This window comes from Penaeus japonicus, unplaced genomic scaffold (genome assembly GCF_977035675.1).
Source record: "Penaeus japonicus unplaced genomic scaffold, GWHDUDI00000001_assembly GWHDUDI00000041, whole genome shotgun sequence".
Classification (NCBI taxonomy): domain Eukaryota; kingdom Metazoa; phylum Arthropoda; class Malacostraca; order Decapoda; family Penaeidae; genus Penaeus; species Penaeus japonicus.
In genome coordinates this window covers 4,433,062-4,445,561 of record NW_028234443.1, presented here as the reverse complement: position 1 = coordinate 4,445,561, position 12,500 = coordinate 4,433,062, and the positions used below count along the sequence as shown (strand labels likewise).

The 12,500-nt window shown below is 40.2% G+C and overlaps 2 protein-coding genes across 3 annotated transcripts in view; one reads left to right on the top strand and one right to left on the bottom strand.

Moving 5' to 3' along the window:
- The window catches only part of LOC122257198 (uncharacterized), a 58,823-nt gene extending 52,093 nt beyond the window's left edge, over window positions 1-6,730 (top strand). Inside the window, 8 exon segments of the mRNA XM_086534325.1 lie at window positions 1,359-1,412; window positions 1,968-2,177; window positions 2,539-2,628; window positions 3,153-3,273; window positions 3,930-3,963; window positions 4,058-4,748; window positions 4,847-4,985; window positions 4,988-6,730. Of these exon segments, the coding sequence (XP_086390451.1) occupies window positions 1,359-1,412; window positions 1,968-2,177; window positions 2,539-2,628; window positions 3,153-3,273; window positions 3,930-3,963; window positions 4,058-4,748; window positions 4,847-4,985; window positions 4,988-5,526 (1,878 nt within the window). The 3' untranslated portion in view covers window positions 5,527-6,730.
- Window positions 6,731-7,458: 728 nt separating this feature from the next.
- The window catches only part of Appl (amyloid-beta-like protein), a 98,589-nt gene continuing 93,547 nt past the window's right edge, over window positions 7,459-12,500 (bottom strand). For both annotated transcript variants that reach the window (XM_043022359.2, XM_043022358.2), the window contains exons 11-12: window positions 12,395-12,500; window positions 7,459-12,008 (exon numbers count right to left, since the gene is read on the bottom strand). The exon at window positions 12,395-12,500 is cut by the window's right edge and continues 41 nt beyond it. In XM_043022359.2, the coding sequence (XP_042878293.1) occupies window positions 11,901-12,008; window positions 12,395-12,500 (214 nt within the window). In that variant the 3' untranslated portion in view covers window positions 7,459-11,900. The remainder of the gene's footprint in view (window positions 12,009-12,394) is intronic.

The window sequence follows — 12,500 nt, the reverse complement described above, 5'->3', positions numbered from 1 at the left end:
ATGTATATATATGTATATGTATATATATGTATATGTATATATATGTATATGTATATATATGTATATGTATATATATGTATATGTATATATATGTATATATATATACATATGTATGATGTGTGTGTATATATATAAATATATATATATATATATATATATATATATATATATATATATATATATATATATATATACATACATATGTATATATGTATCTGTATAAGAGTTCCTTTTGTTTTCCTTCCCTCTCCTCACAGTTGGTCGCTTATACTCCGTGTCGCTGTTTGGAGAATCTTCCAACCCTAATTTTCATTCTTATTCCCTTTCCATTCTCCTGCTGGAGTCGTTGTCTTTTTTTATGGAATTTGTGAACACCCTCGACCACCTGCGAAACATGAAGCAGCTGCATGTGTCCATTGGAAATGTGGATGTGAAACCCTTATGAGAAAAAATGCATGTTTTTTTTTTTCTTTCAATCATGGTACCTTGGTTCCCGTTTTCTACGAATGGCGCGCGCCTGAAGGATGAATAAAAAAAAATTCTCACTCGTACATACAAAACTGGGGAAAAAAAATGCACATAATAACAGTGATATCATAATGTTCTTACAGAAGGCGACAGCCCCCCCGCCACCACCACCTCCCCCTAAAAAAGTAAGCCCAAATGAAAAAAAAAAAAAAAAAAAAAAAAAAAAAAAAAAAAAAGGAAATGCATGATGCATGTGACCCGGGCACTACAACCGCTTGCATGTTTTTGCTTTCACTGACAAGACAAACACTCGAATGTTACACAGAGCATGGATATATATACTACTTCATATTTCGCTTATTGTTGCAAGAAAAATCAATAAATTAATTATGTAACATGTTGTGCGTAGGGCCAATTATGCATAAGATTATTTTCCAGCAGATTATGATTATTTTTTATATAATTTGTTTTATGTGTGTTTTAACGCTATTTATATTGCAGAAGGGAAATTTAAATTATCTTTAAATAAATTGTCGTCATTATAACGCATCAAATGTTATGCGTTATTATAATTTAAAAAATAATAATTCACGAACAAAAATAATAGATATTTCCCCTAGCGTGATCTTCTGAAACTATTTGTTATAACCGTCGTTGTGATTTTTTAAAAAATACTCACAAAATTCTGCCATAACAAACTCTTATCAACAAAGCTCAAAAGGCAATCGTTGTCCCTAACGAATGATAATCAGAATTCTATTTAAAAAAATGCAAAGATACGGTTAGAATAACATTTTTTTAATCCAGGGTATTTCGGAGTTTGGACCCAATATCCAACAACTAACAAAAAAACATCGTTTGAATTTTTTGTTTATGGTAACTACTTACAGGAACAAAACGACACGAATTCTTTATGGTGGGACCAAGATGTTCCCACTAAAGAGGTAGGAACGATCGTCTTTTGTTTTTTTCGTGTCTTTTTTCTTCTTCAAAGAAGTTTTGGGGTTTAGTTCTTTTGAATTTTCGATGAGTCGTGGCCGTTATTTGTTTCGACTGAGTTTTTGTAATAATGATTCATTGGTGAGCGTAATTTCGAATATGATTAGTAAAAGAAGATTTACATATTATCGATGTGTATTTACTGTACCGTAGAAGAAAAAGAAAAAGAAATGGTCTGTATTCTTTAATCAAACAGGAGATTAAATATGGATATACACAGATATCCAACCATTGCTGTTGTTGACTAACAATCTCTCTCTCTCTCTCCCTCCCTCTCTCTCTCTCGCCCCCTCTCTCTCTCTTTCTCTCTCCCTCCCTCTCTCCTTCTCTCTCTCTCCCTCCCTCTCTCTCCCACCCTCTCCCTCTCCCTCCCCCCCTCTCTCTCTCTCTCTCTCCCTCCCTCCCTCTCTCCCTCCCTCCCTCCCCCTTTCCCCCTCTCCCTTTCCCCCTCTCCCTCCCTCAATCTTTATCTCAACACCCCTACCCCCTAATGCCCACAGTCGCCAGCCATACCCGAAGCCCCCGCCATGCCCGGCGTCATCCCCCCGCCTCCCCCCCCTATGCCAGGTATGCCACCGCCTCCCCCGCCCATGCCCGGAATGGTTTCCGGGGAGAAGAAGATATCGGAGGCTAAGAAGTTCAAGCTGGACCAGATCAAACGGGCGGCGAGAACTAGGCCGGACTGGAACACTTTGCTGAAGAATATTGAGGTGAGGGAATTAATTAGCTTTTGGAGATGTAAATACTGATATTAATGGGAACGAATACTATGTATGTATGTATATATAAATGTTTTTTTTTTCTTTTTTCTTTTTTTTCAAATGGATGTGTATACTTTTGTGACACTCGAAACTCTCTATAAAAAGACTTTGATATCCAATCAGAAATAAAAATCAAACGAGTTTACAGACTGAAGTCTCAGTCACTCCCTCCATAAGAAAAGAAAACATTCCACTTTCAGCATTACTGGAACCTCCATTTTGTTTTCTTTTCAAATCACTCCTACAAAATAAATCACATACCCAGAACATTAAAAACCTCTCATTTTTCTTTCTTTTTCTACCCTGACAGGGCGGCGTCAAACTCAAGCATCTTTCGCCCTTCGAGAAGACGGACAGGTCTAAGCCTATCTTGCCTGCGTCCAGGGGCAAGGGAGGAAAGGTAGGCCTACAATCGGAGAGCCACGCCCTTTGGATGGGCTCTCGTGATCTCACTTCCCAATTTTTACTTAATTTGGATTTTATTTTATTTTAATTTTTATTTATTTATTTTATTTTATTATTTTTTTGTTGTTGCTGTGATTGATCTATAGATTTGAACATATTTAATGGGAATATTTTTGTAAGTGATTTTTTTTTTTTCACTTTATACTTTTTGTGTGGTTAGTGATGTTAGTGATGATATATATATTCTTATTCTGGATATTGATTGTTGTCATTCTTTGGTCGATATGAAAGTGATTGTTGTAGATAGTTTAGTTCGGTTCACTGTATTTTTTTCTTATATTTTCATATGTATTACCTTTAATACACTCATTATGGCTAAATTATTTCATAACCATAATTCACTACTTCATATTGTGTGTACAAATACACATGTATGTTTCCTTTCTTTCTTTCCTCTGTGTGTGTGTTTGTTCGTATACACCCCACGCCCTCCTCACCCCCCCGTTCCTCCTCCGGCAGTTCGTGTACGAGTCGGAGAAGCCCCTCGCCCACAACGAGCTCCTGCACGAGATCCACAGGGGCGTGAAGCTACGGAAGGCCAGGACGGATGACAGGAGCAGACCCGATTTCAAGGCTCTAGGTGAGACATCTTTTGAGGGGGAGGGACAGAGGGGGAGGGGATGGGGAAGGGGAAGGGATGGGGATGGGGCAGATGGGGGGGTAGGGGGGAGGGGGATGGGGATGGGTCAGAAGGGGGATGGGATGGGAGGGGGACGGTAAGGGAGGGGATGGGGCAGAGGGGGGAGGGAGGGGAGGGGGAGGGGTAGGGAGAAGGGTAGGGGAGGGGGCAGAGGGGGAGGGGATGGGGATGGGGTTGGGGAAGGGAGGGACAGAGGTGGAGGGTTGGGGATGGGGAGGGAGAAGGGTAGGGGATGGGGCAGAGGGGGGAGGGTAGGGGGGATGGGGATGGGAGGAGGGTAGGGGCAGAGGGGCAGGGAGAAGGGGAGGGGAGGGGGAAGGGATGGGGGGAGGAAGAGGGGCAGAGGGGGAGGGAGAGGAAGAGGGGAAAAGTGAGAAGAGGGGGTGATAGGATAAGAGAGAGTAGGAGAGGCAGATTAAATAGGAATTAGAGAGTGAGTGAAAGAGTGAGTGAGAAAATGAGTGAGAGAGTGTGTGAGAGAATAAGTGAAAGAGAGAGAGAGAGAGAGTGAGAAAGAGAGAGTGAGTGAATGAGCGAGCAGTACAGCTCCCTCTGCGGCCAGCCCAGAGACCCCCCGCGAGCGCCCGTCTCTCCAGAGAGTGCGGAAATAGAACCGCCAGGAGTGATGGAGTGAGAGAGCTCTGAGTGAGTGCGTAGAGTGAGCGAGCGAGTGAGAGGAGCGAGCAGTTAAACAGGACGAGGATGAGAGCGACCAACCCTCCAGCCCCCCCGACTGGCGACAAAGCACCCACAGGGCTGCAGGAGCTGCGTCCCGCTCAAGATCGACATCGAGAGCCTGCAGGCGGAGGTCAATGCCTCTTGTGCGGACCTGTGAGGAGGACATCGACCGGAGCCCAGCCGAGCCCAGCGACCAGGCCGCAGGCGAGCTGGGGGAGAGATCTAGCACCGAAGAAGAGCGAAGCGCGAAGGCTTGCGAGGAAATCGACATCGAACTGCGCATACTGAGTCAAGACCTGGACAAGCGGGCACAGGAAGGACCGGCGCCGTCGAGCAAAAACCCCTCAAGAGCCAGCGAGGGATCTACTCGTGCCCAAGCTCGAGCTCACCGCAGAAGCTCACGCATGCGCGAGACGAGCGCGGGTCTCCGGGAGCAGCGCCCTGGAGACCGAGATCAACAACCTGAAGCGGGAGGTCAACTTCCACAAGAAGCAGGCCGAGGACAAGACCGCGCTACGACGAGTCACGCACGGACCCCCGTCTCCGAGCGGCAGCGCGGACGAGGGAGCTGTGCGGCAACCGCTACGAAGAAGAACGCACGCCCTGCACGAAGAGGCACGGCCTTCTCTGTCGGACATCGAAGTCCGGCTCGAGGAGGAGCTTCGCGTCCTCGTTCCACAGGCGAGAGCGACCCTCAGCCCGAGGAGGAGGACGATGAGAGGAGGAGAGGGAAGAACGCGAGAAGCACGGGAAGAGAGGGTGAGAACAGGAAGAGGAAGGAAGAGGAGGACTTCGGAGCGGAGTTGGCACAGGATGGAGAGAGAGAGGCGGAGAGGAGGAGGACGAGGAGGACGAGGAGGAAGAAGAGGAAGAGGAGGAGGAAGAAGATGAAGAAGAAGAAGAGGAGGAGGAACAGGAAGAGGAAGGAGAGGAGGTGGACGAGGAGACGGCGGCGGAGAGGAGAGCCGAGAACGCCAGACGGAGCGAGAGGGCTACCTCAAGATCAAGGCAGAAATCGACGAGATGGCTAAGTTGATGAAGGAGGGCGTGGAGAGCGAGCCCGAGTCCGAGGAGGACGAAGATGAGGAAGAGGAGGAGGAGGAGGAAGAGGTGGCGCCGCCGCCGCCAGGAGACAACGAAGACAACGCCGGCTGGTGGTTCGACGAGCCCAACCAGAAGCCGAAGAAGCTCAAGAAGAGAAAGAAGAAGAACAACCGCGAAGACGAAAGGGAAGAGGAGGAGATGGTGGACATCTCGCAGCTCGTCGAGCCGGAGTGGAGCGACAGCGAGGGAGAGGAGAGCGAGAGCGACAACGAAGAGAACGACTTCGAAAGCAGAATATCCAACCTGCAAGACCGGACGCGGAACCACGAGCTCTGCACGAACGCCATGAAGAAGGACAACTACGTGCTGAAGGCGCAGGTGGAGAGGTGCGAAGAGATGTTCGACGTGGAGAAGAGACGACACAAACGACTAAACGAGGAACTTCATATCATGTTATCGGAGCTCTCGTAGCCAACGGTCCCTTGGTACCGATCTTCTTTTTTTATTCATGTTTCTCTCTCTCTTTGTCTCTTCCTTCGATTTTCTCTCACTTTTTCTCTCTCTAGGTATATGTAACAAATGACTCAAATTTTTATTTTAGATTTGTAAGTAGAGTATAAATGCTGCTTCGTTTTTTTGTTGTTGTGTGTATGATGAACTGGTTATATGGACGATGATGTAAATGCGTATTACATTTTTTTTTTTTTTAGTATAAGCAAATGTCTGCTTTGTTCTCCACCGTGTGGCAGCTTCATATTGAGTGCAGATATTGTTACTTTTAAATAGTATTAGTCTTTTTATCTTGTGCATTCTGCTACATTTACTGTTCTTTGAAAACAAAAGTAAACTCCCTTTTTTTCTTCCTCTGTATTACAATTATGTGAATTTGCTGGTCAGACTAAAATGGAAAAGAATTCTAGATATGCGTGTAATCTCTTAATTAAAGAGGATACGAGTGGTAAACAAGGATGCGTGCTCAAACAGAACAACATAAGGATCGTTGGTTCCCCTTTTTGAAAAGAGGTTCTGCAACAGCATCCATGGGACCAAAGCAAGGCAGACCGTGATAGCTGTTGCAATCCTCCACAAAACATTTCTGCCATTTCATTGGGACATTTTATATTTTTCACATTTTTTTTCTATGATTATTTGGAATTTGTTACCCCTTTTGGGGGTTTCTTCTTCAACGCCCATTACAAAAACAAAAGGAATCGAAATCGATGTATTTTTAGAATCAATTTACCACAATAATTCATATCAATATTAACTCCTCTCTCCATATATGGCAAGCGAAATAACCGATTACCATAAGACAAGAAAAGAAAAAATAGAGATCATAATCATTTTTCTTCCTCCTTTACAAAACAAATATGCACCATCATCATTCTTCCTCCTTCCTTTCTACATCTCCTCTTCGATCTTCCAAGAGAAGCTTCTTTAAAAAAAAAAAAAATCCATATATACTTCGAGTGTATGATGTCCTCTTGTCCAACCACGTCCGTCGTCTCACTGCCACCTCCTCCCCTAGAGGGAAATGGTGAACAATTCTATACTTTGTGTGTAGACACTAGGAGCCTTTTACGGATTAAAGATTTTAAAAAATAAAAGTTTAATGTGCATGACATTTTACAACTAAAATAGAATATGTATCTAATAAATTATGGCAGGATCATAATTAGGTCTCTTTCTTTTTTCCCTTTGGTGGTGTTTTTATTTTATTTTTTATTCTTTTTTAATACTGTGGTGAATTTTCCTTGTATTCCACTTGTTTTATATGTGGTGCCCCATTTTCATTGTTATTCATTATTGTGCAATGTAAGACATGGGGAGAAAAGTGTTTCTTCTGTACATTTCAAAATATTAATCCTGAACTGATATCAGATCTTCAAATATTATGTAATACTGTTTATTATTAGCTTAATAGTACTGTGAGAAAGCTTCTTGATATAAACTATTTACTTTTAGTGGAAATGTCTTTCCTCTTTTATAAGTGTTTTCATAAATTTCATCTGATTTGATAAAGACAGCAAAATGGTGACTGGAATTATTTTTTAAAACTCAATTTTAAACTAGCGCAGTGGCATCAAAGCAATTATTATTTCTGTCTCTTTAACTTAAATATGTTGGCTAAAACTTGCAGTATTTATTCATGTTACCTTAATATCAAAACATTTAAAAAGTCATTATTTAGGTAACTGAACAAACCATCTTAACATCTCCTCCAATTAATATTGATACCTTGCATTACAATTATTTTATGAATGTCTTAAAAAACAAATTTACAAATGCCAAAATCTGAAAAAAATACCTTTCAAAAAGGTTTCAAAAATTGGTAAAACTCTTTAAAAAAAAATCACGTGACAAAAAAAGAGAAAAATCTGAGGTATAAGAGAAAAACAACAATTACCATTTTTTTTGGTACATTTACTTCAGATCAAGTATATAATCCCAACTCCCAAGGCCTTATGTCTTGTAAAGTGACTACGCAAAGATACAATTTGATTTCAAAATGCTTACATTTTAATTAATACCTTTTCTTAGCTTTTAATCATTATCATATTGTCATTAAAAAATCATCTCTCGAGTCCTCTCATTACCATGAAGAAGAACACGTTTAAAAATAACAGCCAGAACACTACAGTGCGGTATGATGACCTGTGGGAGATGAGAGCAAGATATTATCACTTAACCTGCTATTGTGTGAGACATACAGACTCTTTAAGCTACAGTGGTTAAAGAACACTAAAGACAGTGTCCACAGCACGAAAGGAGAGTCCTTGTGAGGGAATTAAATTTAGGTTGCTTTTTTTTTTTTTGGTTTAAGTATTAATTTTTCTTAACCAATTAATCATTTTGTTATCCTATTCTTAACCATTAAGTAAGAAAAAAGAGTTTAGTTCAAGTCATATTTCAGAGACTGCCAAGTTTCTTCTTTTTGTTTTTGTTTTTTTAAATCCGGACAAATGCCGCAAACCTGCCACCCCTAAAATATGCCTAATTCCTTGGGTATATAATGACCCCTATGAATAACACTGAATTACTGAATTTTAATCTTGCAAGAGTTAATAATAATTGTAAAAAAAAAAAACAGAAACCCTCCCGCCTTACATGGGACGCAGCCTGACACTCGAAAACACCTGGTAGCAATAGCTACATGTCGGGGTTTTTTTGTTTTATTATTATTTATTTATTTTTTTTTTGTTGCACACTTGACTTCCACAAAGAAGAAGCACTTACTCTCATTCACAGTAAATATCGTTACTTACTAGAACTAATTGTGACTCCGGTTTACAGCCTAGCAAGTAAGTTCTACAATGACGGTTTTCTCCTCAGCAATGAGCAACGCAAGACAATGCAAACGGGAATGTAACAATTTGTGACCCATGAACTAGAGACACTGATAAGAAAGCGATTTGAAAAAAAAAATTAAATAAATATGAAAATGAGAAAAAAGAAAAATTAACACTTTATCTTTAGCGGATAATTGATCCAGTTCTCTTGAATTTTGAGTTTCAGTGATGAAATTGACGGTAAAAAAGTAAAAATAAAATCGACAAAGATTAACACAAACTGAAACTCAAGTTGGTATTTTTTTTTTATACAATGGCACTATGTAGATATATAACGACATTAAAAAAAAACAGAGAAAATAACAATATAAAAAGAGAGGAGAGAACAAAAACAAATTAACAGAACACAAAAAAATTTAAGTGGAGGACAAAAACTCTGAATGTCAAAAAAAGAGAAAAAATCCTGGGAAAATCCTGCGTCATGAAGAGCAACTGTAACTACAGAAAAAGTCTGGTAGTATAAAATGATACAACTCTATGATACGACACGTACCCTGCACCACTCTTTATGTACATGCTTCAATATATATCTAGGTATATGCTGTGAGTGGCAAGGGAAAGTAGCTTTTATGTACTGCTCCTCTATAATTAAACAACAAACTATAGCATATATACCATAGAACATAGAATGGAGGAAAAACAAAGGGAATGCGGTGGAAATCGTTAGCTCGGATACACGGTCATGTGTATCGCAAACGAGGAATGGCTAATCGAGAAAAACAAACGGGTTATGGCAAAGAAGAGGTACGCAATTTTCATATGTATGTATTTATATATGTATATTTATATATGGAGTTTAGTTTAGAAGTCAAGTTGTCTAGCAACTGCAGCAATTGCTCTGAATGATATAGTTTTAAAAATCCCCCAAAGACATTACCATATGTTTTTTTTTATATTTTTATTATTTTTTTTTGTTTGTTTGTTTGAAAGAAGTGTTTGTTACTTTATCTTAACTGCCCTTTTATCTTAGAACACCATTGAGAGAGAAGAAAAAAAAAGAGACAGCTTATCCCACCACTTGCCAACAAGCCTTGCTAACACCGCGTCGGTCGACTTGTTGGCAGATGGCTGGTTCCGTTGGCACTTGCATCTGTGCCAACCCTAAGCTGGAACATGACATCCTGTGCAAAGACTCAAAAGCTGCTGGCCGACCGACACACGGGAATGAATAAAAACGAGAGAAAAAAAAGGGGGAAAAAAAAAAATTATCAGCGGAAGTTTATGTGTTAAAGAAACCTTGCCTAGAAATTTCGACAACAGCTTACTGAAGGCAAGCAGCGACACTTACACGTGTACGTACGTACGGCGACACTTACATGTGTACGTACAGACATATGGAGAAAAGATGTAGAATTACTTTATCCAAGTTATCCTCCCTCTTTGATAATCCACATTATCAAAGAGGGATTTTACCACCTCTCTTTCTCTCTCTTTTTTTTTTCTTCTTTTTCTCATTTTTTTTTTTATTATCATCTTTTTTTTTTTGTAACCCTTAGAGATTCCACATAATATAGCCTTAACACAATTACAGTAGTGCACTAGGTAATTACCATCATAAATATTGAGTTACGGGGAGGTACGAAGTATAAGTTTGTTTACATCAGAACTAAAGCATTACTTTGCTGTACACATACAAGCCAAATATTATTGACATTTGCAATTGAAAGGAGCTTAAATTTTTTTTCACTTCATGATGGTCAATTAGAAGACAAATAACCATATTAAAAGTAAATAATGATAAAAAATATATATATATTATATATACTGTATATATGTATATGTAAAAAAATCTTTACAGATCTAAAGATCTACAGTGGACTTTATAACATAAAAAAATGTATCTAACCGGCACCTTCATGAGGGGAGTGACAAAAATATAAATTTCTCCTATAGAATAAAAACTTGAAATGGGGGGAAAGGGGGGAAAGGGAAAAGGAGGGGGTGGGATATTTTTTTTTTTTCCTTTTCTTTTTAGCTGAACTGCATCAAAATAATGCATAAAAAAAAAAAAAATTAAAAAAAGGACCACTCAAATCAGGTGCCACGTCCCAAAGAAGGACTCCGTCGTACGCGAGCTCGCATAGAACAGAATCCCCTTTCGCCTGGCGACCGACCCGTCATAAGCTACTCCATCAGCTATCCTGGGGTATACTGGGCGGTGTTCGGAATTTCCGGTTTTTAACTCTGGGAGCAAAGAAAGGGAAAGGAAGGAAGAATTATCCTACTCCTCAATGTGTACGGATGCGGAGGCACCTTCACTGCCCGATGCTCTTTACATTCAGTATGAAAAAGGAAAGCTTACGTGGAAGAGAATTTGGTTAAGTATCTGCTCTCGCTGAAAGCTAATCTCGAGACACGCGCCGAGCACCCAGAACAACTAATTTTGTTTCTTTTTTCTTTTGTCCTAAATGAGAGTTAGTGATGATTTACAACTGCAGTGGCCAATATTCTGTAAAGGGTTAGACTATCTTAAAAAGCATAAAACCTATCAGCTTTTTTTTTTTCTTCTATCAGAACAAATCATTTTATACTAAGTTAAAGATGGACACGATGCATCACCCATACTTGCAGGAGTGTTGGCAACTTATAACCAATATAATCTAAGGCTTTGAGATTCCTGTGACCTTCGAAAACAATCACTCTGACCCATCGCGAATGGCCCGGGTCGACTCCCCCTTTGGTACGGAAAGGAAAGTTGGTCTGAAAAAGAGCAACTTTCAACGAACGGCTTTGCACAGCATTATAATGGCTCTAATTCAGAGGGTGCTTTGGTTTCAAAGTACCTTCTGTTTCAAAACAAAAATGGAGAGGGGGAAACTTTTCTTGAAATGACAATCGTTGAAGATTTAAAAGAAGAGTTGCAATTGTGTGTAGGAAAGCTGGTAGGCCAAAGTAGTAATAATAGTCGTTACTATTGCGGTCCTTTTAGATGGAGCCAACAGTGGGTGGGGAGGGGGGAGGCAAGACTGAAAAAACTACAAAAAATTAAAAAAACTCTTTGAATTCCCTTCAGACAACTTAACCTCGCCTATATTGGAGGAACCGCGACCATTGGTGATAACATAAGTGTCAGCGGAGATGCATGCTAACGATCAGCACCTGTCACTCGTACGATCCCTTCCGTCCGTCAAATAAGCCATATGTTCCGGTACCTCTCTTTCTTCCTTCCTTTTTTTTTTTTTTTTTTTTTTTTTTAGTATTTTTTTTTAGTCATCTACTAATCCCTATACTGTTTTATGTAAAAATCAATCTTGCTATCTGACCCATTCTTGACGAGGGTCCTTGTGCAAGGTCTCGATCCGCAGACTAATTTCCAGCTGCTCTACAGGTAGGTGTCTGATGATGGGAACAGCCGGACGACTGGCTTCCCAACTCTTCTTTTCATCACTATTTTCCATTCTATACATATAATATTAAGTATTATTATTTTTTATTTTATGTATCTATTTATTTATTTAGGGGACGAGGCTTCCGAAAGCCTCCGTTTTCCCTGCTTTACTTCTCCTCAAAGTATTTATAAGTGGGGTTCTCGTAGCCGTTGACCTGCATGTTAGCCACGTGCCTCTCCTCGGGCGTGATGGCCTGGTCGACTTCCATGAAGCCCTGAAAGAGAGGGTATGTATTGGTATTGTATGATGTATGTATTAGCAACCGTAGGACAAGGTATTATTCCTTGACATAGGATGTGTACATTGACAACGAGAGTTGTGTGTATCAGTAACATGTGCTGTGTTCATAACAAATTCTTTGTATTGGTAACATAGGCCGTGCTTTAATATTAACAATTATATATATCAGCGACAAAGGCTGAATGTTATAATAACTTAGATTACACAGAAGTGTTGTGTATTTGCAACAATGTAATATGGCATGACAGAAAAGAATTAATTAAAAATACAGAAACGAAAGAAAATGAAAGAAAGAAAACAGCGATGAAGATCTAAACCTTTCTACTTTTGCTTCGACTAATAAAACAAAGGCACACTCACCTGGTTGTGGGGATTGCTGTTGTTCCTTCGGCGGAGCACCACGATGCCTACCACCATGGCCATCATCAATGCTAAGCCAGCAAAGGCCAGGGTGAAGTAAACACCG